Source organism: Phyllosticta citribraziliensis (assembly GCF_038025025.1).
Source record: "Phyllosticta citribraziliensis strain CPC 17464 chromosome Unknown J3D65scaffold_5, whole genome shotgun sequence".
Classification (NCBI taxonomy): domain Eukaryota; kingdom Fungi; phylum Ascomycota; class Dothideomycetes; order Botryosphaeriales; family Phyllostictaceae; genus Phyllosticta; species Phyllosticta citribraziliensis.
The window spans coordinates 821,356-844,283 of NW_027117342.1; the positions used below are offsets into that span (position 1 = coordinate 821,356).

General features: G+C 54.5%; 7 protein-coding genes across 7 annotated transcripts; 5 read left to right on the forward strand and 2 right to left on the reverse strand.

Annotated features, from left to right (window-relative positions):
• Window positions 1–4,425: 4,425 nt before the first annotated feature.
• Window positions 4,426–7,070, reverse strand: J3D65DRAFT_621611 (guanine nucleotide exchange factor Vps9). The gene is made up of 5 exons (XM_066799979.1): window positions 5,589–7,070; window positions 5,467–5,544; window positions 5,251–5,423; window positions 4,766–5,207; window positions 4,426–4,693 (listed from the first exon to the last, which is right to left on the reverse strand). The coding sequence occupies exons 1-5, from the start codon at window positions 6,955–6,957 to the stop codon at window positions 4,488–4,490; spliced, it is 2,268 nt and encodes a 755-aa protein (XP_066656002.1). The 5' UTR covers window positions 6,958–7,070; the 3' UTR covers window positions 4,426–4,487.
• Window positions 7,071–7,157: 87 nt separating this feature from the next.
• J3D65DRAFT_551865 (asparagine synthase-domain-containing protein) lies at window positions 7,158–8,862 on the forward strand (the record flags this gene model as incomplete). Its single annotated transcript, XM_066797058.1, has 3 exons — window positions 7,158–7,751; window positions 7,795–8,730; window positions 8,776–8,862. 3 exons carry the CDS (start codon window positions 7,158–7,160, stop codon window positions 8,860–8,862), a joined length of 1,617 nt encoding a protein of 538 aa, XP_066656003.1.
• A 677-nt stretch (window positions 8,863–9,539) lies between these two features.
• Window positions 9,540–11,435, forward strand: J3D65DRAFT_323406 (concanavalin A-like lectin/glucanase domain-containing protein). The gene is made up of 3 exons (XM_066795357.1): window positions 9,540–10,649; window positions 10,695–10,890; window positions 10,937–11,435. Exons 1-3 carry the CDS (start codon window positions 10,031–10,033, stop codon window positions 11,217–11,219), a joined length of 1,098 nt encoding a protein of 365 aa, XP_066656004.1. The 5' UTR covers window positions 9,540–10,030; the 3' UTR covers window positions 11,220–11,435.
• Window positions 11,436–11,463: 28 nt separating this feature from the next.
• Window positions 11,464–15,294, forward strand: J3D65DRAFT_676399 (polyphosphoinositide phosphatase-like protein Fig4). The gene is made up of 2 exons (XM_066803610.1): window positions 11,464–13,347; window positions 13,393–15,294. The coding sequence occupies exons 1-2, from the start codon at window positions 11,680–11,682 to the stop codon at window positions 14,914–14,916; spliced, it is 3,192 nt and encodes a 1,063-aa protein (XP_066656005.1). The 5' UTR covers window positions 11,464–11,679; the 3' UTR covers window positions 14,917–15,294.
• Window positions 15,295–15,394: 100 nt separating this feature from the next.
• Window positions 15,395–17,938, forward strand: J3D65DRAFT_569726 (histidine kinase-like ATPase). The gene is made up of 3 exons (XM_066797621.1): window positions 15,395–15,751; window positions 15,801–16,067; window positions 16,113–17,938. The coding sequence occupies exons 1-3, from the start codon at window positions 15,461–15,463 to the stop codon at window positions 17,763–17,765; spliced, it is 2,211 nt and encodes a 736-aa protein (XP_066656006.1). The 5' UTR covers window positions 15,395–15,460; the 3' UTR covers window positions 17,766–17,938.
• Window positions 17,939–17,996: 58 nt separating this feature from the next.
• On the reverse strand, window positions 17,997–19,126 carry J3D65DRAFT_621620 (uncharacterized protein). Its single transcript, XM_066799980.1, has 3 exons — window positions 18,881–19,126; window positions 18,656–18,832; window positions 17,997–18,583 (listed from the first exon to the last, which is right to left on the reverse strand). Exons 1-3 carry the CDS (start codon window positions 18,942–18,944, stop codon window positions 18,285–18,287), a joined length of 540 nt encoding a protein of 179 aa, XP_066656007.1. The 5' UTR covers window positions 18,945–19,126; the 3' UTR covers window positions 17,997–18,284.
• A 6-nt stretch (window positions 19,127–19,132) lies between these two features.
• J3D65DRAFT_621626 (chloride channel) lies at window positions 19,133–22,082 on the forward strand. The gene is made up of 5 exons (XM_066799981.1): window positions 19,133–19,797; window positions 19,843–20,348; window positions 20,393–20,718; window positions 20,766–21,120; window positions 21,166–22,082. The coding sequence occupies exons 1-5, from the start codon at window positions 19,320–19,322 to the stop codon at window positions 22,027–22,029; spliced, it is 2,529 nt and encodes an 842-aa protein (XP_066656008.1). The 5' UTR covers window positions 19,133–19,319; the 3' UTR covers window positions 22,030–22,082.
• Window positions 22,083–22,928: the final 846 nt, after the last annotated feature.

Here is a 22,928-nt window from a genome sequence, read left to right on the forward strand (position 1 = left end):
AAGACGCGCCGGCTGAAATTCGTCAGCCTGCCCACACCACAAACGAAATCGCGGCCCGTCGATCAAGCTCATGCATGGACCGGCTTCGCGACCTCACATCTGTGGCTTGCCTGGCTCGGCGACTCTACAGCATCTTGCTAGCTACGCATCAAACATGTTCCCCTCTTCATGCGGCACCTTTACATGGACGGCCTTGGCTATGACGACTGCTCTGGCTGTGCAAACCTACCGCTTGAGAGACTTCATCTCTCGCATGCATCTGCAATCCTGCTCGACTGCAGATCATCTCAACAAAGATCCGTTGAAGAATAGGCAAGCAATCGGTGGTTCTAATACTGGAATACCTCCTGGCCACATGGCCGGCCTGTCGTCAATTGATTGAACAGTCACGATGCCTTTGTCTATTTGACATGCCACCGCACGGTCTCAGCGCACGGCTGCGAATGGTGATCAGGCAAGAGTGATGAGGCCAGTGCAGCTTTATCAAATGCAAAAGAAAGTTGCAAAATGTTTCTGACGTACACAGTGTCCGAAATGGAATTGTACAACCACGAGGTATTCGTTCCAAATGGCGAGAGATGGCAAGCATTATATCCTCACCAACCTCGTCCTCAACTCCAAAGCAGCAAAAATGTCGCGCGATTGTCTCCATCTCGTTGCCGGGTCGGTCACTTACTACACTCTTCGTCCTCTGATATTGTGCCATGCCATCGGCACGACAGCTCTGTCAACAGCGCGCGCCATTTACATAATGTCAAGAAAAGAGGATGATCCGCCTCCGTCGAAACCGAGCGCCCACGAACTGGCAGTCGAAGCCGAAGCAGCGCGTTATGAAAGACTTTTACACGAGCATCTCTCGAAACTGGCTACACCTCCTCCAAGGCCCATCAGCCACGAAATTCCCAGCGAAAAGGCGAGAAAATCTACAAGTTTCATCACAATAGCCGAAGTACCATGCCATTCAAACCCGTCACGCCAAAAGCACCACTCGTTTTTGCCAAGGATTCGCATCGACATTCATCTGGATGTTTACCCAACTGCCTGCGACTGATCAGGATCCACCATTTCAGTTTACGACATCATTCTGGATACGCCTAGAAAGTCAAACCAGACTTCAAAAGGCAGCAATCAGACCGCTCGTTTCATGAGACAGTCAACGCTCCTTTACGACATTTCCTTGGCCATCCGCATGAAAGTAGCCACTACCATGACGAGTCGATGATCCGCTCCACTGGAGAGATCGCCAGTACCGCATGCTTAGCGCTGCAAAGTCCCTGGTCATCCGAGTGGCGTTCCACAGTCCAGTCTCGTGGTACCGTCCCAAATCGCCGCAAACCGGTATCTGCAGCAAAGCGTAGCGCGGCTTCCAGATGAGGTTGGATTGCAATGGCGGCCGCAAGCACCGACCACTAGACGAATATGGAGGCAAAAGCCGGGAACATCCCAGTTGCAAGATGTTGAATTTCAGCCTCTTGATTCACTTTGCTACAGCATCCGTACCTCGGCGGAGAGAGTGGAATTTCATATATCCAAAATTTCTGCTCATCACGAATTCCTGAAACTAAACAGAATTAATGAAACACGTTTTCGCTGCACATGTAGTGTAACGACAGTTTGCTTTTCGCGCCCATCTCGTGTTCGAGAATTTTCTATTCGTCGAGAGCTTCTGATTTGTCTCAAGCACAATCCACCGTTGATTTCATCCCGACGCCTCTAACTCTAGGCGGCCACTGGCTCACCACCTTGGACGATCGGCGCAAAAGCAAAAACGGAATCAACGACACCACAAACATGCCGTGTGATGCTTCCGGCTGTAACAGCTACCGAGTGCGAAAGACGAATTCGAAGACGAGCCAACCGCAAGGCCAGAAACACGAGCCATCGCTGATGGACCAATCGCCCCCACGATCAATTCCATACACACTTGAAGATCTTCCAACTGCAGACGCTGTGAAGGCCTGGACACTTCCAAATACGACCGCCTCGGCCCAGGCACCTCATGCCAACCAAAAACAGCCACCACGTGCGGCATTGGTTTTGGATCAAAAGAAAAACCGGGAAGAGAAACAAGAGGCAAAGCTTGTTCAAGACAACGGGTGGATGCGGAGAATTCACCACTCAAGAAGCGTCAACATGAGATGCAAAATGCCGACAATAAGCATCATCAGTACCAGCCAACAGGTGCAAGATTCGAGCTCCGCGGAGAGTCCAGAGTAGTCGAGCGGCTATCTATGGCACGACTTTCGACAGCAAGCCACAACCGCCACCGCACTACCATCAGTCTCTCCTCTGCCCTATCTCAAACACCACCACGAGACAAGACATGGGCCGCGCTCCGGTCTCGCTCACCCACGGCCACACGCATGGCATCCGTCTCTCGCCGAAGGCGCGCAGTACGCGGCCTGGACCGACGGCGCGCAAGCGCAACCGTAACCATAACGCTCCGCTCGCACGCACGCTCGCAAAGGCAAAACGCAAAAGCCAAATGCAAATCCAACAGCGCAAGAGCTGGCTCGCGAGTGGGCGCTTCCAGCAGCAGGCAGGCAAGCTAGGCGCTAGCCAGCGACGGCGCGGCCGCGGCGGCGGGCGAGCGGAGACTTTACTTTGTCTTTGTCAGCTCAAAAGCATGCCCATCTACCTATGTAGCTAGGTGTTTTGCTCAGCTCGTCCGCGCTACCCTCCACATGCTTCCTCGCTCTTCTCCCACTCTACTCACTCTACTCTGCGCTGTCTCACAGACTGACCGAAAGCAACACCACGCCTTCAGTAGTCTGCTGGGTGACGCATGTAGGCGACGAATTGCGCGTGGGGCGGCACTACTTCGTTTGTACCCTGCTGGCTGCTCACTCGCCTACTCTCGCCTCCATTCGAGCTATTACGCGATCGATTGGGCTCGTCTGCCAGGCAGTTGTAGCGCAGTGGCGAGGCGAAGCTGCGCCTCGAGCAGACCAGCAGCGACAACATAATGGCATAAGTAACAAAACCCCAGGAGCCAGTGGCCCAGGCAAGGGCATGAGGCGGGAACTACCCAGTCAGCCGGTGGCGAGCATCGCTCACTCCAGCTCAGTGGCAACGCACATAGGGCAGAGCGCAGCAACGAGCAGTTCCCTCAGCCGTAGGCAGCCAGTGCGTAGTGGGGTGGCGGGACATGGAGGGGTAGAAGAGAGAGGGGTATCCTTCTACCCCTCCACCCATCGTCTGTCTGGTGCCTTGGCAGGTCCTCCGTGTCGGTGGCGTAGGCACTCCCAGAGCAGTCCATGAGACGGATCACCGCCTTGGCAGGCCAGCGCTCCGCCCCTCAAGTGTATGATGGTGATGACGCAAGAGCCCGCATAGACTGGACACCATAGAGCTGGCTGTGGCGCTATAGGGCAGATGTTAAGACCAGGGACGCTGGGCAAACCACTGCCTGGTGCGCACCGCGCATCCATAGTAAACAGGCCAATCACTGTCCGTCCGGAGGTCCAGAAGCACGGAGGTGCCGCCGTGCGTGTGTATCTAGACGTGGCTATCGCTCGCGCGCTGTCATATCAAAGTCGCAATTAAGTTGAGCTGAAAGCGCTGCGCTGCGCTCTGCAAGACAGCATGAGTAGGCACAGCAGACTTGATCAGGAAAGGAACGGAGCTGCGCGGACCGACCTCCTGGGGTTGCTGGCTTGCATCAGAGACGACTACGGAGAGAGATAGACAAGACGACTTACTGACCGGCTGACTGCAGTTTCGATTTTCCCCCAGCTCGCATGTACGTCGAGTCTCGCCTGACCGGGCATGTCATAGAGGGCGTTTGTAGAACTTATCCTGCAGGGAGGCTAGGCGAAGGTGATCGAGGTGGCGAGAGGTGTGGTCAGCGTTGAGGCAGATTGATGGACCTGTGTCTGGCTTGGGAAAGTGGTGAAAGAGGCGACTTCTTGCTTTTACAACTCGGAAAGGTGTCCGAGTACGAGGAGGATTGAAGATGGAGCCAATCTGTTGATGTCGGCCTGAAGCTGGGCTGCCTGAACGCAAGCTATCAAATGTGGAAATGGTGAAAGTCGTGAAGGAGATAGATAGACAACCATGGAGTCAGAGCGTCAGGAAGCCGATTACCCGCCATATTGTAGCACGGCAGGTTCGCAACTCACAGCGCACCTGAAGATCTGATCTTGGAAAAGGCAAATAGTAAAAAGAACAGACTGCTTTGAAGCAAGAAATCTAAACCAGCCTTCTCAATACCAAAACCACAAGTGATAACGACAGAGGGAACGAAAAGACCAGGACCAACGCAACACTGACCGGCAAGAAATTTCAAGACAACGCCAACCAGCTTCTGAGATTCAGACTGCCCCTCACCAGCATGTACGGTGATCAAGGAAGGCTTTTGCAGTCATCGCGCCTTGCTCAATCGCTCACTCGCTTAAACGCTCACTAGTTGCTGAGAGCCAGACACGCATCGACTGCCAACCCGACTCTGAAAACGTTAGCATATTGAAATCTTCGTGCTTTTGGTCTTACCGTCCGTCCTTCATCCTCACCACGTCGTCAATTACGTCCCTGTCCAGACCGGGAAACATGCCCACCAAAGTATCTACAACGACCTTGTGCTCCTGCCGTTGGATTCTGAGCGCCTCCTCGGTATCTACGCTCGCCTGGCGTGCCTCTGCATCTTCGACGCTCGCTTGTTGCAGTTGTCGTTGTTGCTCTGCGCTTAGCCTACCTGCCGCACTCATTGGCTCGTCAGTATGCCGACGAAATGGATGTGCTCGAGATCCTGGGTATAGTGACGCACCAGAGGTTTGTTGCTGGCTGCTCGAGGATTTTTCGTTTGTGGAATCATCAGAAAAGATACGCCCAATCGTAGACAGTGGACGTTGGATGGTGCGCAAGAGACCAGCGACAGCAGCATTGTCACCGTCCTCAGAATCTTGCTGTTGGTGACTGGAGCTAGCTCGTACCGAATTGTTGCGTGCGGGAATGCGTTCGGCGTCGAGAGAGTTGCGTGGAGTGACTTCGGCTCGACTGAGAGCGGATTTTTCATATATGTGCATGCCCCCAGGGGCAGGAGAAGGGTGGCGGTTGGTCGACGGGCGCGACTGGAATTGGCGTTCTTGATCCAGAGAGTTTCTCTCTGCAATGGCAGACACCGAGGCCTCTACATTTTTCTCAAAATCCTCGTCGCTTATTGTCAAGCTCGTACGGTCGAGATTCTCGATGAATTGAATAGCCCCCATCTACGAGATTAGCACGAGTCAGAGAATCGACCAGCAGACGTACCAATGAAGATATGTAATATCCCGTTTCTCCACCGAGCTTATCAGGGTTGCGGAAACGCAAAATGTACTGCACGTTTGACACGAGATGATCCGGATTGGCGCGGAGGACCGTGAATATCAACAATGGAACAAAGGAATCGGCAGATTGATCCGACTGTGCATTTTTCAAGAAGCCTGTGTTGTCAGTATCGTCCAAGCCGCGATTGGTTCAACTCACCAAATATTACTTTGCAGCAGTTGAGGATGCAAATCACCTTGTCCCTCGGCGCTCGGTAATTCCTGATTTTGAGTAGCTCTGAACCATGTTAGCCCAGTTTGGAACAAGATCTCTGATCCTACCTTGTTGAGCCAATTTCAAAAACTTGGTTCCCTTTTCATCCACGGGCTTGATATCGAGATGTTCTTCCCTGACCCAGCTGTAGATGCGAATCTTTTGAGCCAGAACCTCGTCCCTCTCCACGTCTTCTTGATGTTGGCCGCGTCTACCTGGACCCTGTTGCGGTGCTCGCCTTCTGTTCTTCCCAAACATTGGCTCAGGAGGTGGAATGGCCGGGGAGAAAGTCTGCGTGTACAGCCTATTCATGACCAGCTTCTCCATACCCTCTCTTGCGTTGTCAAACTCGGCGTCCGAGACTGCCCGCCAAACTTCACACTGTGCCATCTTTTTACTTATGAATTCGAGAAAGTCGCTTATGATCTTGACCTGCTCGTGCACCATCCATTGCTTCTTGCCAAATTCGTAGAGAAATGACCGCAAGAACTTGGCAACAGGATCCGCGGTACGGTGACGTAGCTGCTCGAGGAATCGGTGAAAGTCGAATGGGAGATCGGGCTCCGGATCTGGCTCAGGAGGGGGAGGCTTGTGAAGATTGGGTGCCGGCTGGGCGGCACTCGACGCAGGTCCTTTTTCTTTTTGAGGAGGTTCTTGAGACGGCTGGGACTGCATCGCCGGCTCCGGAGCGGACGCTTCTTGTCTATCCATTTGCTCAGAACTGCTTCGCTCTGGAGGCTGCAGGCTGGACTTTCGTGGAGGAAAAGAAGATGTCCCAAACATGGGATTCGCCTTTTCAAGCCGCGGGGACATGATCTCATCCATTCCAGGCCCCTCTGCCCCCTCGCCAAACTGATCCATTATGCTTTGTATTTCCGACCTCGAATCGTCACCGCCTCCGGAGGTTACCGCAGCCTCTTGACCGTCGTCTTTCTCGCTAAAGGCAGCAAAGCTGTCGTCTTGAGGATCGATGGACATGTCGGCGTGTTTCGGGGGTGTCTCAGGCAGGCGCGAGGGCGGGTTGGCTCTGTCGAATGAATTTGTCCATTTTTGATGGGACTGTCGAGGAGAGGAGGGCGAGTTCGAGGATGGGTCTGTGCCTTGGGTGGAGGCGTCTGCTATCGATAGCCCATCCATTTGGGCCGAGGGAGCTTGTTGTGGGATTTGCGGAGGTTTGGGGTGGTTCTGAGCGGAGGCTTCGGGGGGTGGAGAATTGTCATTCATGTTTGCGGCGCGATTGAAGGTGTCCTCCGCTGGGGGCGCAGTGTGGCTCTCAGCATTCTTCGGCGCATGTCCTTCTCCTCGAGGTTGGGCTGGTGTTGGGCTGTCGGGAGCAGGATCAGGAGGGGCAGCGGAGCGGGGGGTCGAGGCGGACACGGAGGCAGGCGACAGCGGGAGCTGCTTGTCGGTGGATGGCGGGAGCGCGGGAGCAGACATAAAACCGTGAATGAGCGAGGAGACGGCAATGGTGTCTAGCACGCAGCGAAGGTGTTGTCCGTTGGAGTGTCAAGGGACGAGGGACGAAGGCGGGGAGGCCAGTCGACATGGTGCGCCGGCGGTAGGGCTTAGCTCTGGTGACATGGATGCGCACCGCGTCGTCATGCCCGCCAAGCCTCTCTTTCTCTTCAACACCACCCATGTGCGGCATCTTTGCCTCTATCAGTCGCCATGACCCCATCCATCCGGATCCGACCGTCACGAGACTCCTTCGCAATCGCGGTCCCGATAGCCAGCAGACGCTCGTCCGCTCCGTAGACGGATGCCACCTGGTTCTGCATGCCACCGTCCTTGCTCTCCGCGGGACGTCTATTGTCTCACAACCGCTCCTCGACAGGGACTCGGGCTCTGTCCTCTGCTGGAACGGCGAAGCTTGGGAGATTGATCGAGAACCTGTCCTTGGCAATGACTCTGAGGCTGTCCTTGACCTCTTTGTAGACGCGTGCCACAACGGCGGCATCGCCCGCGCCATTTCCCGCATTCGAGGCCCATATGCATTCGTCTTTTACGACGCGCCTCACCGTCGTCTCTACTTTGGCAGAGACTGCCTGGGTAGGCGCTCGTTGCTGCTTGCCGAGCAGGCAGGCAACCTGATGTTATCAAGCATTTGCGACTACAAGGTGAGCAACGAATGGCGTGAAGTCGAAGCCGACGGCATCTTCTTCGTCGACTTGGACCACGCGGACAAAATCAGTTGCATTCCCTACGTTTGCAATGCCGCCGACGATGCTTTGGTAAGTGGTTTCTATTTTGATGTTCAACGCCTAACGGCTCCAGACTCTGCCATATCCAGGGCTCAACATGACCTTGCCCGAGGAAAAGCCCCCACAACTTTCTCAAGATTCGCAGGCTGTGGCAGACATTCAAAGAGCGCTGGAAAGATCGTTAAGATTGCGTTTGAATTGCGGAGCCAGCCATTCCGAACATGCGATTTTGTTTTCTGGTGGTCTCGACTGCACATTGCTTGCTCGCATCGCTCATGAAATCCTCCCTCCCGAGATCTCTGTCGATCTCTTGAATGTGGCTTTCGAGAACCCGCGAGTCCATCGCGCTCCCGCGGGAATCGTCCCAGCCGACTACTCACCTTATGAGCTTTGCCCTGATCGAATCACAGGCAGAACTTCGCACGCCGAGCTTTGCAAAGTCTGTCCACAACGCATCTGGAGATTTGTCGAGGTCAATGTGCCGTACTCGGAAACATTGGCTCATCGCGACAGTGTAATCACTTTGATGCATCCGCACAAGACTGAGATGGACCTTTCCATCGCCTACGCACTTTACTTTGCCTCTCGAGGGCTAGGTGTGGTAAATCAAAAGGTGGAATACAAAACCCCAGCGCGAATCCTGCTGTCTGGGCTTGGGGCAGATGAACTTTTCGGTGGATACCAACGACACGGCACCGCCTTCTCTCGAAAAGGCTTTCTCGGATTGGCTGAGGAGCTTGAGCTTGACATTACTCGACTACCCAAGCGAAACCTGGGGCGCGACGATCGTGTCATTTCTGACTCGGGAAGAGAAGTCCGATTTCCATTCCTCGACGAAGAATTGCTAAACTGGGCATTGGCTGCGCCTGTATGGGAGAAGACTGGATTTGGACAAGACGACATCTCCGTCGGAGGCTCGGAGATTTCATTGGATGCCGAGAAAAGGGTCTTGCGGCTGTTGGCTTCGAAGCTTGGGATGGTTCGTGTGGCGTCGGAAAAGAAGCGGGCCGTGAGTGTTCTCACAAATCCATCACGCAACAGCTAACAAAAGCAGATCCAGTTTGGAGCGCGCACGGCCAAGATGGAAGCCGGCAAAACCAAGGGGACGCATGCGATCAAGGTATGTGCGTTTCTTTTTTGAGCTGTCAAGTGGCGGTGATGATGGGGTGGGAGCTTGCACTTCCGCCCTGCTTATATTTGATGTGAGACACGTGTGCTTGGACAACCAGCTTGCTCAGGAGTTGACCTGTGTTTCGGCATTGAGTCCGCTAACCGGCAGCTCTGGAGAGCAGCAGACAAGTGCAGTCATTGATCAACCAAAGGCAAGGCTGAGCCATGAGATCTGCTGGAATCACGAGAGATGTGCTTTTACATAGGACCGAAAGCTAACAGCGATTGTAGGGCTAGCAAACCCTGAGACCCTGCGGAGATGAGCTCATGTCCGGAAAAGCGGTTGGAGGTCGAAGCGACGATGGGGAAGGTCGGTGCAACTCGTACTCGGCTGTCGCAAAAGATTCAACGCCAAAAGGCACTTGGCGACAGATTGGCGCGGGAATGGTGATCTCAAAACATGGCGAGAGTCGTTGGGTCGCGGGACAGCAAATCTGGCGATCCAAAACTAACAACGGAAAAAGACGTGTAGAGGGAGACATGTAGTGGACGTTGCGCCGAACAAACAAGCCTTTCAAAGTTGACAGGGGGCAACACAGACCATCGCCGTGCACCAGCCGAGCCGGAAATGCAAAATACCCGCTTCGGCACGCGCCGCCCCCTTGCTTCTCCTTTCGCCTCTATCAACGCTCAACTCTTCCACGCACAAGCTGCCGGTGGCGCCGATACACAGCCAAGATGGAATCCCACCTCGCGCGCTCGAGACGGTGGCACCGCCATGTACACTACCAGTTTGATCACCATGCGTGTAGCAGAGACCCACCAATCACCTCGTGTTTTTCGTACTTTTTCTTTCAGAATCAAAAGCGTGCACTCTGATTTAGCGACGGCAGTGCGGACCCCCTTTAATGTGGCCCACCAAGCGCATCCGTGGGTTTCACCCGCGCAGACCACCCCTCGCCGAGAGCCACCGTCCGTGTCGCGCTACGACCCAGTGCCACCCTTCTCTTTGCGCCTGCTCTCCCCTTCTTTTCTTATCAAGTGCCCGCCTCTAGCTCTCCTGGTGTCGTTCAGCACCGTCCGCTCTTTTGGCTTGTGGAAAAAGCCACCGTCGTTCTTTACACCACCATAGCGTTCAGGGACCGTGCAGTCCATCCACCAACTCTACGTTTCACGGCGTCCAAGATACCAGCCACAACATGTTTCCTTCGATTCGCTCCATCGCCCTCGCCGGGTTCGCAGCTACCCTGTTGCCGCAAGCACTCGCGCAGACCTCGACAAACTGCAACCCTCTCAACGAGACTTGCGCAGCCGATCCTGCTCTAGGCACAAACGCCACTTTCCTTTTCAACGAGACCTCTGCCAATTCCAAGTTGTGGAACACCACGGCCGGCACCATTGACTACAACTCGACCGGCGGCCAGTTCACAATCAGCGAAAAGGGCGTTTCGCCAACCCTCATCTCCAACTTCTTCATCTTTTTCGGGCGCGTCGATGTCGTCCTCAAGGCAGCTTCCGGCCAGGGCATCGTCAGCAGTATAGTTTTGGAGTCGGACGACCTCGACGAGGTTGACTTTGAGTGGATTGGTGGAAACAACACATCATGGCAGTCCAACTACTTTGGCAAGGGCAACACCACCAGTTACGACCGTGCCGTATGGCACGACGTTGATGACCCACAAGGCCAATTCCACAACTACTCGGTGGACTGGACAAAGGAGAAGATTGACTGGTATGTCGACAACGAGTTGATCCGTACGCTCAAGTACGAGGATGCCAATGGCGGAGACAACTTTCCTCAGACGCCGATGAACATTAGTAAGTCCTAGTACGACATTTGAGGAATATTGTCTGACTGGTTAGGACTTGGTATTTGGGCTGGTGGAGACCCAGACTCAAACAGCTACTGGACTGTGCAATGGTCAGGTGGCGAGGTCAACTACGACGACTGCCCGTTCACGATGAGTGTACGTGAAGTTTTTGTGCAAGACTACAGCTCGGGCAAGGAGTACAAGTGGGATGGCAACTCGGGCTCCTACGACAGCATCAAGATTGTCAAGTAAGTGGAATCTTCCAACTTTGCAAGCAATGCTAATTGTCGACAGTGGCACTTCCGAGGCCTATGAAGAGCTGTACGTTCCTTCAGGCACCAAGGCCAAACTGAACGCGCTCCCGACGTGGGCCAAGGCCGTCATTGGTGTTGGTTCCGTCGCTCTCGTTGCGGCTCTTGCTGGAGGCTTCATGGTCTTCTTCATGAAGAAGCGCCGCGAGGGTCGTGCCGCGTACCAGCTCCAAGAGCAGCACATGCAAAAGGAGCAGGAGGAGTTGCTCGAGTACAAGTCCAACTACCAGCAGATCAAAAACAACAGTGTCGACATGCACCGATAATGGCGTCGAAGTGGGATATTTGGAGACAAAGTGTAGACAAGGGAGGGAGCGTTTCTTTCAACTCATTGGGACTTATTTCCTCTTTTACGAAGTTAGCTGTACAGCGAGGAGTAATGTGTGGGTTGGGATACCCTAGCTTGAATTGATACAAAGTGCGGAGGGTCCATCCACTGCACTAAACCGATCCAGACTAGTGCGTCACGGGTGTGGCGCGTGTGGCTGCCTGACATTCACCTCACCTCCTCGTGTTGACGTCGGGTCTATCCACAACGTCGTCAACCACTTACCGCCTGTTTGACGACGTCACCTGCCAAATCATCACAGCACGACAGCATCACTGTCGGCGCAACCCACCAGTCGCGCCGCCACCGCCTATGATGATCCATCTCTACACGTGCAGCTTCTGCAATCGCCTCCCCGCAGTCAGTCTGTGGAGCAGTGGAGATTGAACAGAAACAACATGGATCAACCAGAACCCGAAAATCCCATTGGGCCGACTGTTTCGGAGGACAGTCACCATAGGCTCGCTCAGACGGATGGTCTCCAAGACGCGTCGCAGCCAGTAGCAGACCCTGGCTATGCCGCTGCTCATGCGCCCCCAACCGCTACTCCGCCCATCAACGATTTCCTGGCTCCCGATGACAAACCCGACCAACTTAATGACCGGTGGAGCCAACCTGCCAGTCCGGTGCCCCTTGACGACGAAAATGAAGAACCTGCAGAGCCCAAGTCGTTTGAGCGCTACAACAGCCCGGCAGCCATGCACCGTAATCGTATCACCGCCTACGAAAGGGTCGATGAGGATGGCATTCACAAGATGCACAAATTCACCCTCTATGAAACCAGCCATCGCTTCTACCTCGTTGGAGCTGACGTCACCGACATGCATTTCCGTGTCCTCAAGATTGACCGGACTGCTCCCCCTGGCCACCTCAACATCTTTGAAGACGACATTGTCTACGATCGCAAAGACATGAATCAACTGCTCAACACCATCGACGACGGCAACAAAGGCTCTGGCGGCCTCAAGCTCAAATGCGTTTCCTGGGGACTCTTGGGCTTCATCCGGTTCACAGACGCCTACTACATGCTTGTCATCACGAAGAGAATTGCCGTGGCCATGTTAGGAGGTCATTACATCTACCAAGTCGATGGTACGGACATGATTCCTTTGACGACAGGGTCAGGCTCTCGATTCGCCAAGGACCGCAACCCAGAGGAATCTCGATTCTTGGGCATACTCAACAACCTCGACTTGACGCGGTCGTTCTACTTTAGCTATGCTTACAACATCACTCGCTCTTTGCAGCAAAACATGATTCGAGAGAGAGAGGCCATACGCAGAGGCCACAAATTCCCCAAGCACGACTTTCAAGACATGTTTGTCTGGAACCACTACTTGCTCGATCCGGCCCGTGCAGCTCTGAAGAATACGTACGACTGGTGTACGCCCATCATCCATGGCTTCATTGATCAATCTTCCCTCGACGTCTTTGGCCGTCGTGTCTACATTACCATCATTGCCAGGAGATCACGTTTTTTTGCCGGTGCCAGGTTCCTCAAGCGCGGTACGAACGACTTGGGATACGTTGCGAATGACGTCGAGACCGAGCAAATTGTTTCTGACCTCCTAACCACATCCTTCCATGCACCGGGACCACGGCCATACGCCAACTCAACTTATACGTCCTATGTGCAGCACAGAGGAAGTATTCCGCTTTACTGGACCCAAGACAACAGTGGAGTGACGCCAAAGCCAGACATTCTCCTGAATTTGGTGGACCCATTCTACAGTGCTGCAGCTCTCCATTTCAACAATCTCTTTGAGAGATATGGTGCTCCAATATACGTGCTCAACTTGATCAAAGCCAGGGAGCGCACACCTCGCGAATCAAAACTTTTGCATGAGTACAAGAAGGCTCTCGACTATCTCAATCAGTCGCTGCCTGAAGACAAGCAAATCCTCTACAAGGCGTTCGATATGAGCAGAGCTTCCAAGACGAGAGGTATGGACGTCATCGGTAGCCTTGAGCTCATTGCCGAGGATGTTTTGGAAAAGACGGGATTCTTCCATAATGGAGACGCGGAATTCGACATGCCACAGGTGCAAAACGGCGTGGCACGCACGGTATGTTTTATTACGATTGTGGGTTATGTCCACTAACACCATCAGAACTGTATCGACTGCCTCGATCGCACCAACGCCGCTCAGTTTGTGATTGGAAAGCGGGCTCTTGGCCGCCAGCTGCAAGCTCTGGGGGTCATTGCCGGAAACATTGTCGAATACGACTCTGATGCAGTCAACATTTTCACGTACATGTTTCACGACCACGGAGATACGATTGCAATCCAATATGGAGGATCGCACCTTGTCAACACAATGGCGACCTATCGGAAGATCAACCAGTGGCAGAGTCATAGCAGGGACATGGTCGAAAGTTTCAAGCGCTACTACCACAATTCGTTCCTCGACTCCCAGCGACAAGAAGCGTACAACCTCTTCCTCGGAAATTACGTCTTTGCACAAGGCCAACCCATGCTTTGGGACCTTTCGACAGACTACTACCTACATCACACAGATCCCAAGCACTGGCCTATGAAGCCTCGGAATCATTACATTACTTGGTTCACCCCCAGTTTCCTAGAGTCTCGAATGCTTCCCCCATCAAAACAACTCCCTCAACGGGCGGGAGGAACAGATCAATACGACGACTACTGGCTCGAGTACTACCGACCACTCGCCTTGTCTTCGCTTGGCAAAGTTTTTACGTTCAAGCTGAATTCCACTCCTCGATACGTTCCGGACAAGACTGGAAGCAGCCGAGATTTCGACCTCAGCCCCTTCCGCCCGCGCAAGCATCCTCACGAGATTGAGCAAGCAGAGAAGAAGGTTTCGCGCAAGGGAGTGACGATCCTCGAGCCGCATTCGGAAGAAGACTCGCAGTCAGGTCGATCGATCCGTGGCCCTCCTTCGTCTGTGCCCGACCACCATTCCCATCACGCAAAACATCACAGCATCCTGCGTGACCCGCATTTTGAGGTCGACGGCCAGTACAACGGCGCCAACAGCCATGCATCCTCCAACCTCGCCACATCGGGCACGTCAACTTTCAAGTCCGGAGCGAGCGACGAAGCCGTAAACAAGAGCTCCATGACGCAGTGGACGCTGAACCAATTCGTGCACAACTCGCTCAACCCATCAGTGACAACGGCCGAGGCGTCCGAGTATGAGCGATACATCTCGCATCCTCTCAACCTGCCGCTCGTCGTCTCGACCGAGCTGCCCGACGACTTTGCCAACATGGATTTCGTCGAGTACGTCAACAGCGTCAACGGCATAGTCGGCGGCGGCAGCGTCGCGCCCCTCCACCACGCCAACTATTACCAGCAGTTCGACCGCGACACTGCCTCTGCGCACACGCACGCCAGTCTGACCAGCGGCGGCTTTGGCATCGGGTTCGGCAGCGGCGCAGGCGGCGGCGACGGCTACAAGACGTGGGAGGTGGCTGAGGAGGAGCTCTCCGTGTACCGTGATTTCTTGGATGTGCCGGAGAATCCGCTCACCGTGCGAGAAGAGGATGGCGAGAAGAAGCGCTATAAGCGGTATCGACAGTGGTTGAGGGGTAAGAGCTTGTTCAAGCAGAGTAAGGTGGATCCGGAGTATACGGATCAGCGCGTGGGCATGGTGAGGGGATGAGGTGGACTGGCGCCGCATTGCGCTAGGCCCAACATTCTCAGGAGATGCTCTTTGTTTTGACACCCATCGTTGTGACCAAGTGCGGATGTTCATTTGGAAGTGGAGTGAGTGGTGTGAATCGTTGGGGTTTCATTTGACTTGGCTTTGGCATTCTAGTGATTTTTGGGTAGGCAGGCAAGAATCCACGTTCGATTGAAGAAAAACTTGAATGAGAACGGGGTGAATCAAGCGAATTGGATGCCTTCCACTCCATTATTGGAATAAAGATACTAGAGGAGCGATTAGGTTACTATGGGGGCGTTGTAATCCAAAATCAGGCTTCTCGCTTCCTGTACGCTTCTCAAACAACTTGCCGTCTCTGTTTAAGACGAAGCCTGCAATTTTCCCAAAACGGCAAGTACTTTGAAGATCACGTGAGCGCGTCGCGTCCACCTTCGACGCGACTTCTTGAAGTACACATCCGCCACCACCAACCGTTGCGCATGATTCATTTTCAAGACTGCTGCACATTCTGAAATTCTCAAGTTGAGCGACTGAGACTGCAATGGCAGACGAAATGGACGTCGATGACATCTACTCAGCGCCACAGGGCACGAAGAGGAAAGCAAGCGAGGACATCGCGCCGCTGCCAGTCAGTGCACCTCGGCGCATTCAAGCGCTGGCAGAAGATGTGGTCAACAAAATTGCAGCCGGCGAAATCATTTTGACGCCCGGTCACGCGCTGAAGGAACTGATTGAAAACGCCGTCGATGCGGGCGCGACCTCGCTGGAAATCTTGGCCAAAGAGGGAGGTCTCAAGCTTCTCCAAATCAGCGACAATGGCCACGGAATAGAAGTGAGTGAAATTGCTGTTTCATCTGATGGATTTTTGCTGATTTGTGTAGAGAGAAGATCTCCCGATTCTGTGTGAGCGCTTCACGACGTCCAAACTGAAGACGTTTGAAGACTTGACGTCGATTGGGACGTATGGTTTTCGCGGCGAGGCTTTGGCCAGCATCAGCCATATCGCGCATCTCAGTGTCACGACCAAGACCAAGGAGTCGAGTTGTGCCTGGCGCGCACACTATGCGGATGGCAAATTGGTGCCACAAAAGCCCGGCCAGAGTGCGGATCCAAAGCCTACTGCTGGCCGACAGGGGACTCAGATTACAGTAAGTTGAGACATGCGTAGGACGTTCTCAAGCTAACATGGACAGGTCGAAGACTTGTTTTACAATGTGCCAACACGCCGGCGTGCTTTTCGGTCTGCCAGCGAAGAGTACGCAAGAATACTCGACCTTGTGGGAAGATATGCCGTGCACTGCAGCGGCGTCTCATTCACATGCAAGAAACATGGAGAATCATCCATGGGTATCTCTGTACCTGCCGCCGCCAACATTGTTGACCGCATCCGCCAAGTGCATGGGAGCGCCGTCGCCAACGAGCTTCTGCACATCAAAGCCAGCAGCGACAGATGGGGCTTCAAGGCCGAAGCCTGGGTCAGCAATGCAAACTACAGCGTCAAGAAGACTTCTCTCCTCCTCTTCATCAACCACAGGTCTGTCGAATCGTCTGCTATCAAAAAGGCTGTGGAACAGACGTACAGCTCGTTTCTCCCCAAAGGCGGACATCCCTTCATTTACATCAGCCTGGAGATCGACCCGCACCGAGTAGACGTGAACGTGCATCCGACGAAAAAGGAGGTCAATTTTCTCAATGAAGATGAAATCATCGAGATGTTATGCGATGAGATCCGATCGAGTCTTGGAAGCGTGGACACCAGCCGCACTTTCATGACGCAAACACTGCTTCCCGGCGCCAAAGTACCAACTGCTCCAGTGACAGTGACTCCCATCAAGGCCACTGGCAACGCATCATCGTCTCGAAATTCAGAGGAGCCCTCAGTTTCGAGACGAACGCCCCAGACAAGCCAGAAACCATACGAAAACAACCTCGTCCGCACCGACTCACGCATCCGCAAAATCACCGCCATGCTCCCACCAGGACAGCACTCCGAAGTCGAATCCACTGCCGGAGCCGCCCGCGACGAACTCGAATACGAAATTTCCGACAAAGAGCACACCCTCTGCAAACTCACCAGTGTCAGAGAGCTGCGCGCCGAAGTGCGGGACGCGATGCACAATGATCTCACAGACGTCTTCGGTAGCCACACATTCGTCGGCATCGTCGACGAGCGGCGCCGCATCGCGGCGATCCAGGGCGGCGTCAAGCTGTTCCTCGTCGACTACGGTATGTTGAGCAACGAGTTCTTCTACCAAGTCGGCCTGACAGACTTTGGCAACCTTGGCCGCATACAACTGGACCCGCCGCTCAGTCTGCAAGACTTGTTGACTGTGGCTGCCGAGCACGAGCAAAGCAACGCAGCAGATGTTGATGACGAGGACGAGATTGACTGGGAAGAAGCAGTGAACGCGGTGCACGAGCAGCTCATCGCGCGTCGCGACATGCTGGGCGAGTACTTCTCTCTCGACATCTCGCCCGCCGGCGACGTCTGCAGTGTCCCGCTACTCCTCAAGGGCTACGTGCCCTGCATGGCAAAGCTACCACAATTTCTCCTGCGTCTGGGCCCGCACATCAATTGGGTCGACGAAAAGGACTGTTTTTGCTCGTTCTTGCGCGAGCTGGCCTCCTTTTACGTCCCCGAGTCTCTGCCGCCGCCGCCTGCTGCCGGTGTGGCTGGCGAGGAAGACGCAGAAGTGGCTGCGCGGCGCAGGCATTTGGAGCGCGTGGTCGAGAGCGTGCTTTTTCCGGCGTTTAGGAGCCGGCTTGTTGCCACGAGGGGACTGCTCAAGGGTGTGGTCGAGGTTGCTAATCTCAAGGGACTGTATCGTGTTTTCGAGAGGTGCTGAAAGAGGGTTTTTTCCAAGTTGACGAGTGGCTGTTTGCTTCTTGTGGAGTGTTGGCGTTGATTTGTTTACCCGTAGAATTGTGGATGGCCTGGGTGTTGCTTTGTGTTTTTTAGATGGTCCTGGCTTGCAAAGATATGGATATTAGCAGTGAATCCGAGCTTGACTACATGGCGAATATCAGTCTGACATACGTGAATCATGGCACATTTCACTGAGGCAGCGCTGACTTGACTCTGTGATTCGTTTCATTCTCCGTTCAGACGTATTGCTATTCTCAATGTCCACGCGTTCCCGTTAATATTCTCTTGGTATCTTGGGAACTGTCCCCGCCAACGCCGCCCGATGCTAAAATAAACCGAAAGCTTGAACGCCGCTCCTCGTCTCGGCAAACCCACACTCTGAAATATCCGTCCGTCCAAAACCGTTTCCTCCGACCCTATCATACCATCTCAAGCCAAAAAAGCACAAAACACCTGAAACATCCGCCACAGAAACTGCTCACCAAGCGGGCGGCGTGAACTACACAGAACCATTACGATCCACATCCATGACGTCGCCACGAGGGCCATCCGCTCTCTGCGCGCCAGCGGTAGCTTGCACAGGCGCTGCCGGGGCCTCGACAGCACCATTGGCAATGATAGCATCCGGCAGGGTCCTCTGGCCATTGGCAGCAGCGCCGGCAGCGCTATTGGCCTCGGCGGCCGCCGCCTGCGCGGCTTTCTTGCGCTCGCGCTCGGCCTTGGCTTCTTTGTAGGGAATGGTTTTGGGGACGACGTCGGTGAGGAACTCGAGGTTGTCGAGGCGCGCCACGGCTTGCTCTGCGGGCGGGCGAGTTAGTTGTGATTATGCTTTGCGCTGCCAGCAGCGGAGGGCGAAGGGGAGTCACGTACGGATGTGATTGTAGCCCAGGGCGCGCTTGGGCTTCTTCTCGGCCTTGGCCATCTTGTGGGCTTGCTCGGTCAGGTAGTAGACGAACTCTTCGGTCGCGACGGCAATGGCAAAGGCGGCGTTGGCGGAGCATGCGTTGATGTCTTCGTCGGCGTTGATGATCTTCTTGACGCGGGCGACTGGGATGTTGTTAGAGGGCGTCTTTGCTCGGGATTGGGAGGACGTACGAGGGAGGGAGACGGAGCCAGAGATGGTTGGCGGCCGGGGGATGGGGTTGTTGTTGTAGGGCATATTTCGAGTGGTGTGGAGTTGATATCTGGACGGCGGCGAGAGAGGTATTCTCGTCGACAGAGAGGGAGCGTTCTTTGGTGTGCGCAGATTGAATGGCGCGAGGTAGACAGCGAGGAAGAAGTGGAGAAGAGGACGCGTCGAAGAAGAAGCGCGGATGGTCGACGTGGGTGCGAATCGTGCGCACATCCCAGCCAGGCAAGATCGGCGCGCGGTGAGCTTCCAGGTCGCAAGGCTACGGATACAAGGAATCCAAACCACCACTCTGGACCTCTCTCCCTCAACAAAGCCGCCATACCCACCACCGCCTCCGTCGCTACTCCGCATCCGCCCCGTCCGGATGAGGACTTTGCCCTTCTGCGCCTACCACACGATGCGATGACTAGCCGCTCAAGCTCCGTCACCGCGTTGCGCGATCCGTCCCTCAGCTCCACACGCGGCTCCTTGACTCGCCGCGTCTCGGCCATATCCTCCGCAGAACAAGGCGAGGACCAAGCCGTCACCTCCGCCGAGCATGCCATACACGAGGAGATTGCAGAAATCAAGCGCTATGAGGATTTCACCACCATAGACTGGGTCCAAGATGCCGCAAGGGAACAGCTCCGGCGCAAAGCCCGCCGCCAGAAGAAGGCCGGCTTCTTTGAGCGAGGAGGCGGTCCTGGCTGGCGCCACAAGCTCTCCGATGCCTACGACGCTGGGCAGGCCTGGATAGTCGTTTTGCTCGTTGGCGTGGCCATTGGGCTCAACGCCGCGTTTCTAAACATTGTCACCGAGTGGCTCTCGGACATCAAGCTGGGATACTGCACAACCGCATTCTACCTGAATGAGCAGTTTTGTTGCTGGGGCGCGGAGAATGGTATGATCTCGTCGGTGTGTTGTGCTTTCTTACTGACTCTTCCAGGCTGTAAGGAGTGGCATCACTGGAGCGGCTTCTGGCCCATAAACTACTTCCTCTACATATGCTTCTCTACGCTCTTTGCCTTTGTCGCCGCCCGACTCGTCAAGTCCTTTGCTCCTTACGCCGCCGGCTCTGGAATATCAGAAATCAAATGCATCATTGCTGGCTTCGTCATGAAGGGCTTTCTCGGCTTCAAGACCCTTGCGGTCAAGTCGATCACGCTACCACTAGCCATTGGCTCAGGCTTGTCTGTTGGAAAAGAGGGGCCAAGTGTACATTACGCGGTTTGCACTGGTAATGTGGTCTCGAGGCTTTTTGACAAGTACAGGCGCAACGCCTCGAAAACTCGAGAGATTCTGAGCGCGAGTGCTGCTGCTGGTGTCGGCGTTGCCTTTGGTAGTCCTATTGGCGGCGTACTCTTCTCGCTCGAGGAAATGTCCAACTATTTCCCGCTCAAGACCATGTGGAGGAGTTATTTCTGCGCTCTGGTGGCCACGGCCGTGTTGGCTGTACGTTGTCCCCAGTCAGTCTCAGAGGTTTGCTAACCAAACAGACCATGAATCCTTTCCGTACCGGTCAATTGGTCATGTTTCAAGTCAAATATGACCGCGACTGGCATTTCTTCGAGGGGATCTTTTACGTCATCCTGGGGATTTTCGGAGGCCTCTACGGTGCCTTTGTAATCAAGTGGAATCTCCGTGTCCAGGCCTTTCGCAAAAAGTATCTCGCACAATACCCGATTTGGGAGGCTACCTGTCTGGCATTGGTTACGGCCATAATCTGTTATCCAAACATGTTTCTCCGGATTGACATGACTGAGAGCATGGAGATTCTTTTCCGCGAGTGCGAAGGCGCCCACGATTATGATCAAATCTGCGAGTATGACAAAATCCTCCTCAAGAAAGAACGAAACTGATGTCTTCCAGACGCAAGAACCGATGGCCTCTGGTCAGCTCCTTGGCAGCTGCTACAGTAATCCGCGTACTGCTTGTCATTATATCGTATGGTTGCAAAGTGCCAGCAGGTATCTTCGTGCCATCCATGGCTGTTGGAGCAACGTTTGGTCGGATGGTAGGCATTCTCGTACAAGCACTGTACGATACCTTTCCCAACTCCAGATTCTTTGCGGCTTGCGACCCCGATTTTCCCTGCATCACTCCCGGGACGTACGCTTTTCTTGGAGCGGCGGCTGCGTTGAGTGGAATCATGCACATTACGGTGTCGGTCGTGGTCATCATGTTTGAGCTCACGGGTGCTCTGACGTATATTCTGCCCACAATGGTAAGTTTTCTCTTGGGAAGTAATGTGCTTCAACTGACGGTCCAGATTGTCGTTGGAGTTACCAAAGCTGTCAGTGAGCGGTTCGGCAAGGGCGGCATCGCTGACCGCGCCATTTGGGCCAACGGCTTCCCATTCCTCGACAACAAAGAAGAGCACACGTTTGGTGTCCCGGTATCCCAAGTGATGACCCCGGACCCAATAACGCTTCCAGCTGCCGGACTCGAGCTCCGCGCGGTCGAGAAGATTCTTGCCAACAACTCGTTTTCCGGCTACCCTATCGTTGAAGATACGGTATCCAAGACGCTGCTGGGCTACATTGGCCGCACTGAACTGCGATACGCCATTGATCGTACGCGGCGCGAACAGTCTCTTCCGCCGAATGCTAGATGCTACTTCACGCCAGGCGCATCTCTTGCGCCGACGACGCCGAGCGCTACGGTTCCAGCCGTGACGTTTGACACGATTGGAGTCACTTCGGCACAAATGACTGTCGACATCAGTCGCTTTGTAGACCCCACCCCGCTATCGGTGCACCCGCGACTACCCCTCGAGACGGTCATGGAGCTCTTCAAAAAGATGGGACCACGCGTCATCCTCGTCGAGCATCGCGGACGGCTGACGGGCCTGATTACGGTCAAGGACTGCCTCAAGTACCAGTTCAAGGTGGAAGCGCAGGAGAATGTCCGCGACGAGAGTCAGATCGAGGAGCGAGGCGAGCGGCTGTGGAGCGTCATGCGCGGCGTGGGCGAATGGGTCGGACGGACCACGGGGATTGTCAAGAACGGGCCTGTCAGGCTGGACAGCTCTGGCGGCTTCAGCTCTGTTGCTGGAGCAGATAATCGCGAGGCGAGAGACGCGGATCATAGACGAGATGATGAGTCGGACGTGGTAGAATTGGACGATCGGTAGATGGACACATAGACTTTCGACATTTGTCGTTGCTTAGCGAAATGCATAGCCCGTTTTCGTTGTGTCATTCTTGAACTGCTCCGCTGATTTGCCCTTTCCCATCCACCACGGCACATGTAAATACATGGTGCGTGAGACACGCAGCTGCGGCGCGCACACTGCGTAGACCTTATGCAAACAATCTCACCGACGTTCGAGGTTATGCGGGCTGACGGATGGAGTAATGCGGCAAGTGGAGCCTCTTTCTGAATTTTGATCGTGTCCGTGTGGCGAAGACAGATTTGCTCCGTCGCTAACACCTGCATCTTGTCTGAACTGAAAAGGATTTGAACGGGAAGTGCTTGAGATTGGGCTATATGTTTGCAGAGGCATAGACAAAAGCGAGGGACGACGGATGCTAGGTTGGGTGACGTGAGTGCTTCTGATTGGTCAATTCTCGACTAGCTCCAGCCGTCGTCTTCGAAGACAAGCGCGCCGGCCAGAAGCAACGGACAAAACCAGCATCCGCTGCTCACACCATCCACGACATCCCGCCTCCCGTGGCCGTCCTACTAACAAATAGCCGTCTGTGTGCCCGCCGCTCGTCCTCGCCCTCGTCTACGCCCTCGTCTACGCCCTCGTCCACACTCCACCTGTCTTCCTCTCCTTCGTGCCGCGGCAGTGTCGCGTGACGCACTCGCACAACCACTGCCACCCGTTCGCATCCTGCCATCCCCACCGTGTCCTTCTGCTAACCTGACCTTCTCCTGCGCTGAAATGGCCCGCAAAGGTAAGCTCTCCGCGTCCTGCCTTACGACGTACCTACGCTAACACGCAATCAACAGCCGCCGTCGAAACCTGCCCATGACCATGAATTGCTCTCAACAAATTTTCGCTGCTGGCTCGGCCGCAGCTCGTAA

Excerpts from the sequence above, each read along its gene's own strand:
- J3D65DRAFT_676399 (XM_066803610.1), top strand. The coding sequence starts at position 11,680 with ATGGATCAACCAGAACCCGAAAATCCCATTGGGCCGACTGTTTCGGAG. Across the intron at positions 13,348-13,392 it reads AAAACGGCGTGGCACGCACG|AACTGTATCGACTGCCTCGA; the intron begins GTATGTTTTATT and ends TAACACCATCAG.
- J3D65DRAFT_621626 (XM_066799981.1), top strand. The coding sequence starts at position 19,320 with ATGACTAGCCGCTCAAGCTCCGTCACCGCGTTGCGCGATCCGTCCCTC. Across the intron at positions 20,349-20,392 it reads TGGCCACGGCCGTGTTGGCT|ACCATGAATCCTTTCCGTAC; the intron begins GTACGTTGTCCC and ends CTAACCAAACAG. Across the intron at positions 21,121-21,165 it reads CGTATATTCTGCCCACAATG|ATTGTCGTTGGAGTTACCAA; the intron begins GTAAGTTTTCTC and ends CTGACGGTCCAG.
- J3D65DRAFT_569726 (XM_066797621.1), top strand. The coding sequence starts at position 15,461 with ATGGCAGACGAAATGGACGTCGATGACATCTACTCAGCGCCACAGGGC. Across the intron at positions 15,752-15,800 it reads ACAATGGCCACGGAATAGAA|AGAGAAGATCTCCCGATTCT; the intron begins GTGAGTGAAATT and ends TGATTTGTGTAG. Across the intron at positions 16,068-16,112 it reads GACAGGGGACTCAGATTACA|GTCGAAGACTTGTTTTACAA; the intron begins GTAAGTTGAGAC and ends TAACATGGACAG.
- J3D65DRAFT_621611 (XM_066799979.1), bottom strand. The coding sequence starts at position 6,957 with ATGTCTGCTCCCGCGCTCCCGCCATCCACCGACAAGCAGCTCCCGCTG. Across the intron at positions 5,208-5,250 it reads GATATTACATATCTTCATTG|ATGGGGGCTATTCAATTCAT; the intron begins GTACGTCTGCTG and ends CTAATCTCGTAG. Across the intron at positions 4,694-4,765 it reads CAGCCAGCAACAAACCTCTG|GTAGGCTAAGCGCAGAGCAA; the intron begins GTGCGTCACTAT and ends TGAGTGCGGCAG.
- J3D65DRAFT_621620 (XM_066799980.1), bottom strand. The coding sequence starts at position 18,944 with ATGCCCTACAACAACAACCCCATCCCCCGGCCGCCAACCATCTCTGGC. Across the intron at positions 18,833-18,880 it reads TGGCTCCGTCTCCCTCCCTC|TCGCCCGCGTCAAGAAGATC; the intron begins GTACGTCCTCCC and ends ACAACATCCCAG. Across the intron at positions 18,584-18,655 it reads CCTGGGCTACAATCACATCC|AGCAAGCCGTGGCGCGCCTC; the intron begins GTACGTGACTCC and ends GCCCGCCCGCAG.
- J3D65DRAFT_323406 (XM_066795357.1), top strand. The coding sequence starts at position 10,031 with ATGTTTCCTTCGATTCGCTCCATCGCCCTCGCCGGGTTCGCAGCTACC. Across the intron at positions 10,650-10,694 it reads TCAGACGCCGATGAACATTA|GACTTGGTATTTGGGCTGGT; the intron begins GTAAGTCCTAGT and ends CTGACTGGTTAG. Across the intron at positions 10,891-10,936 it reads GACAGCATCAAGATTGTCAA|TGGCACTTCCGAGGCCTATG; the intron begins GTAAGTGGAATC and ends AATTGTCGACAG.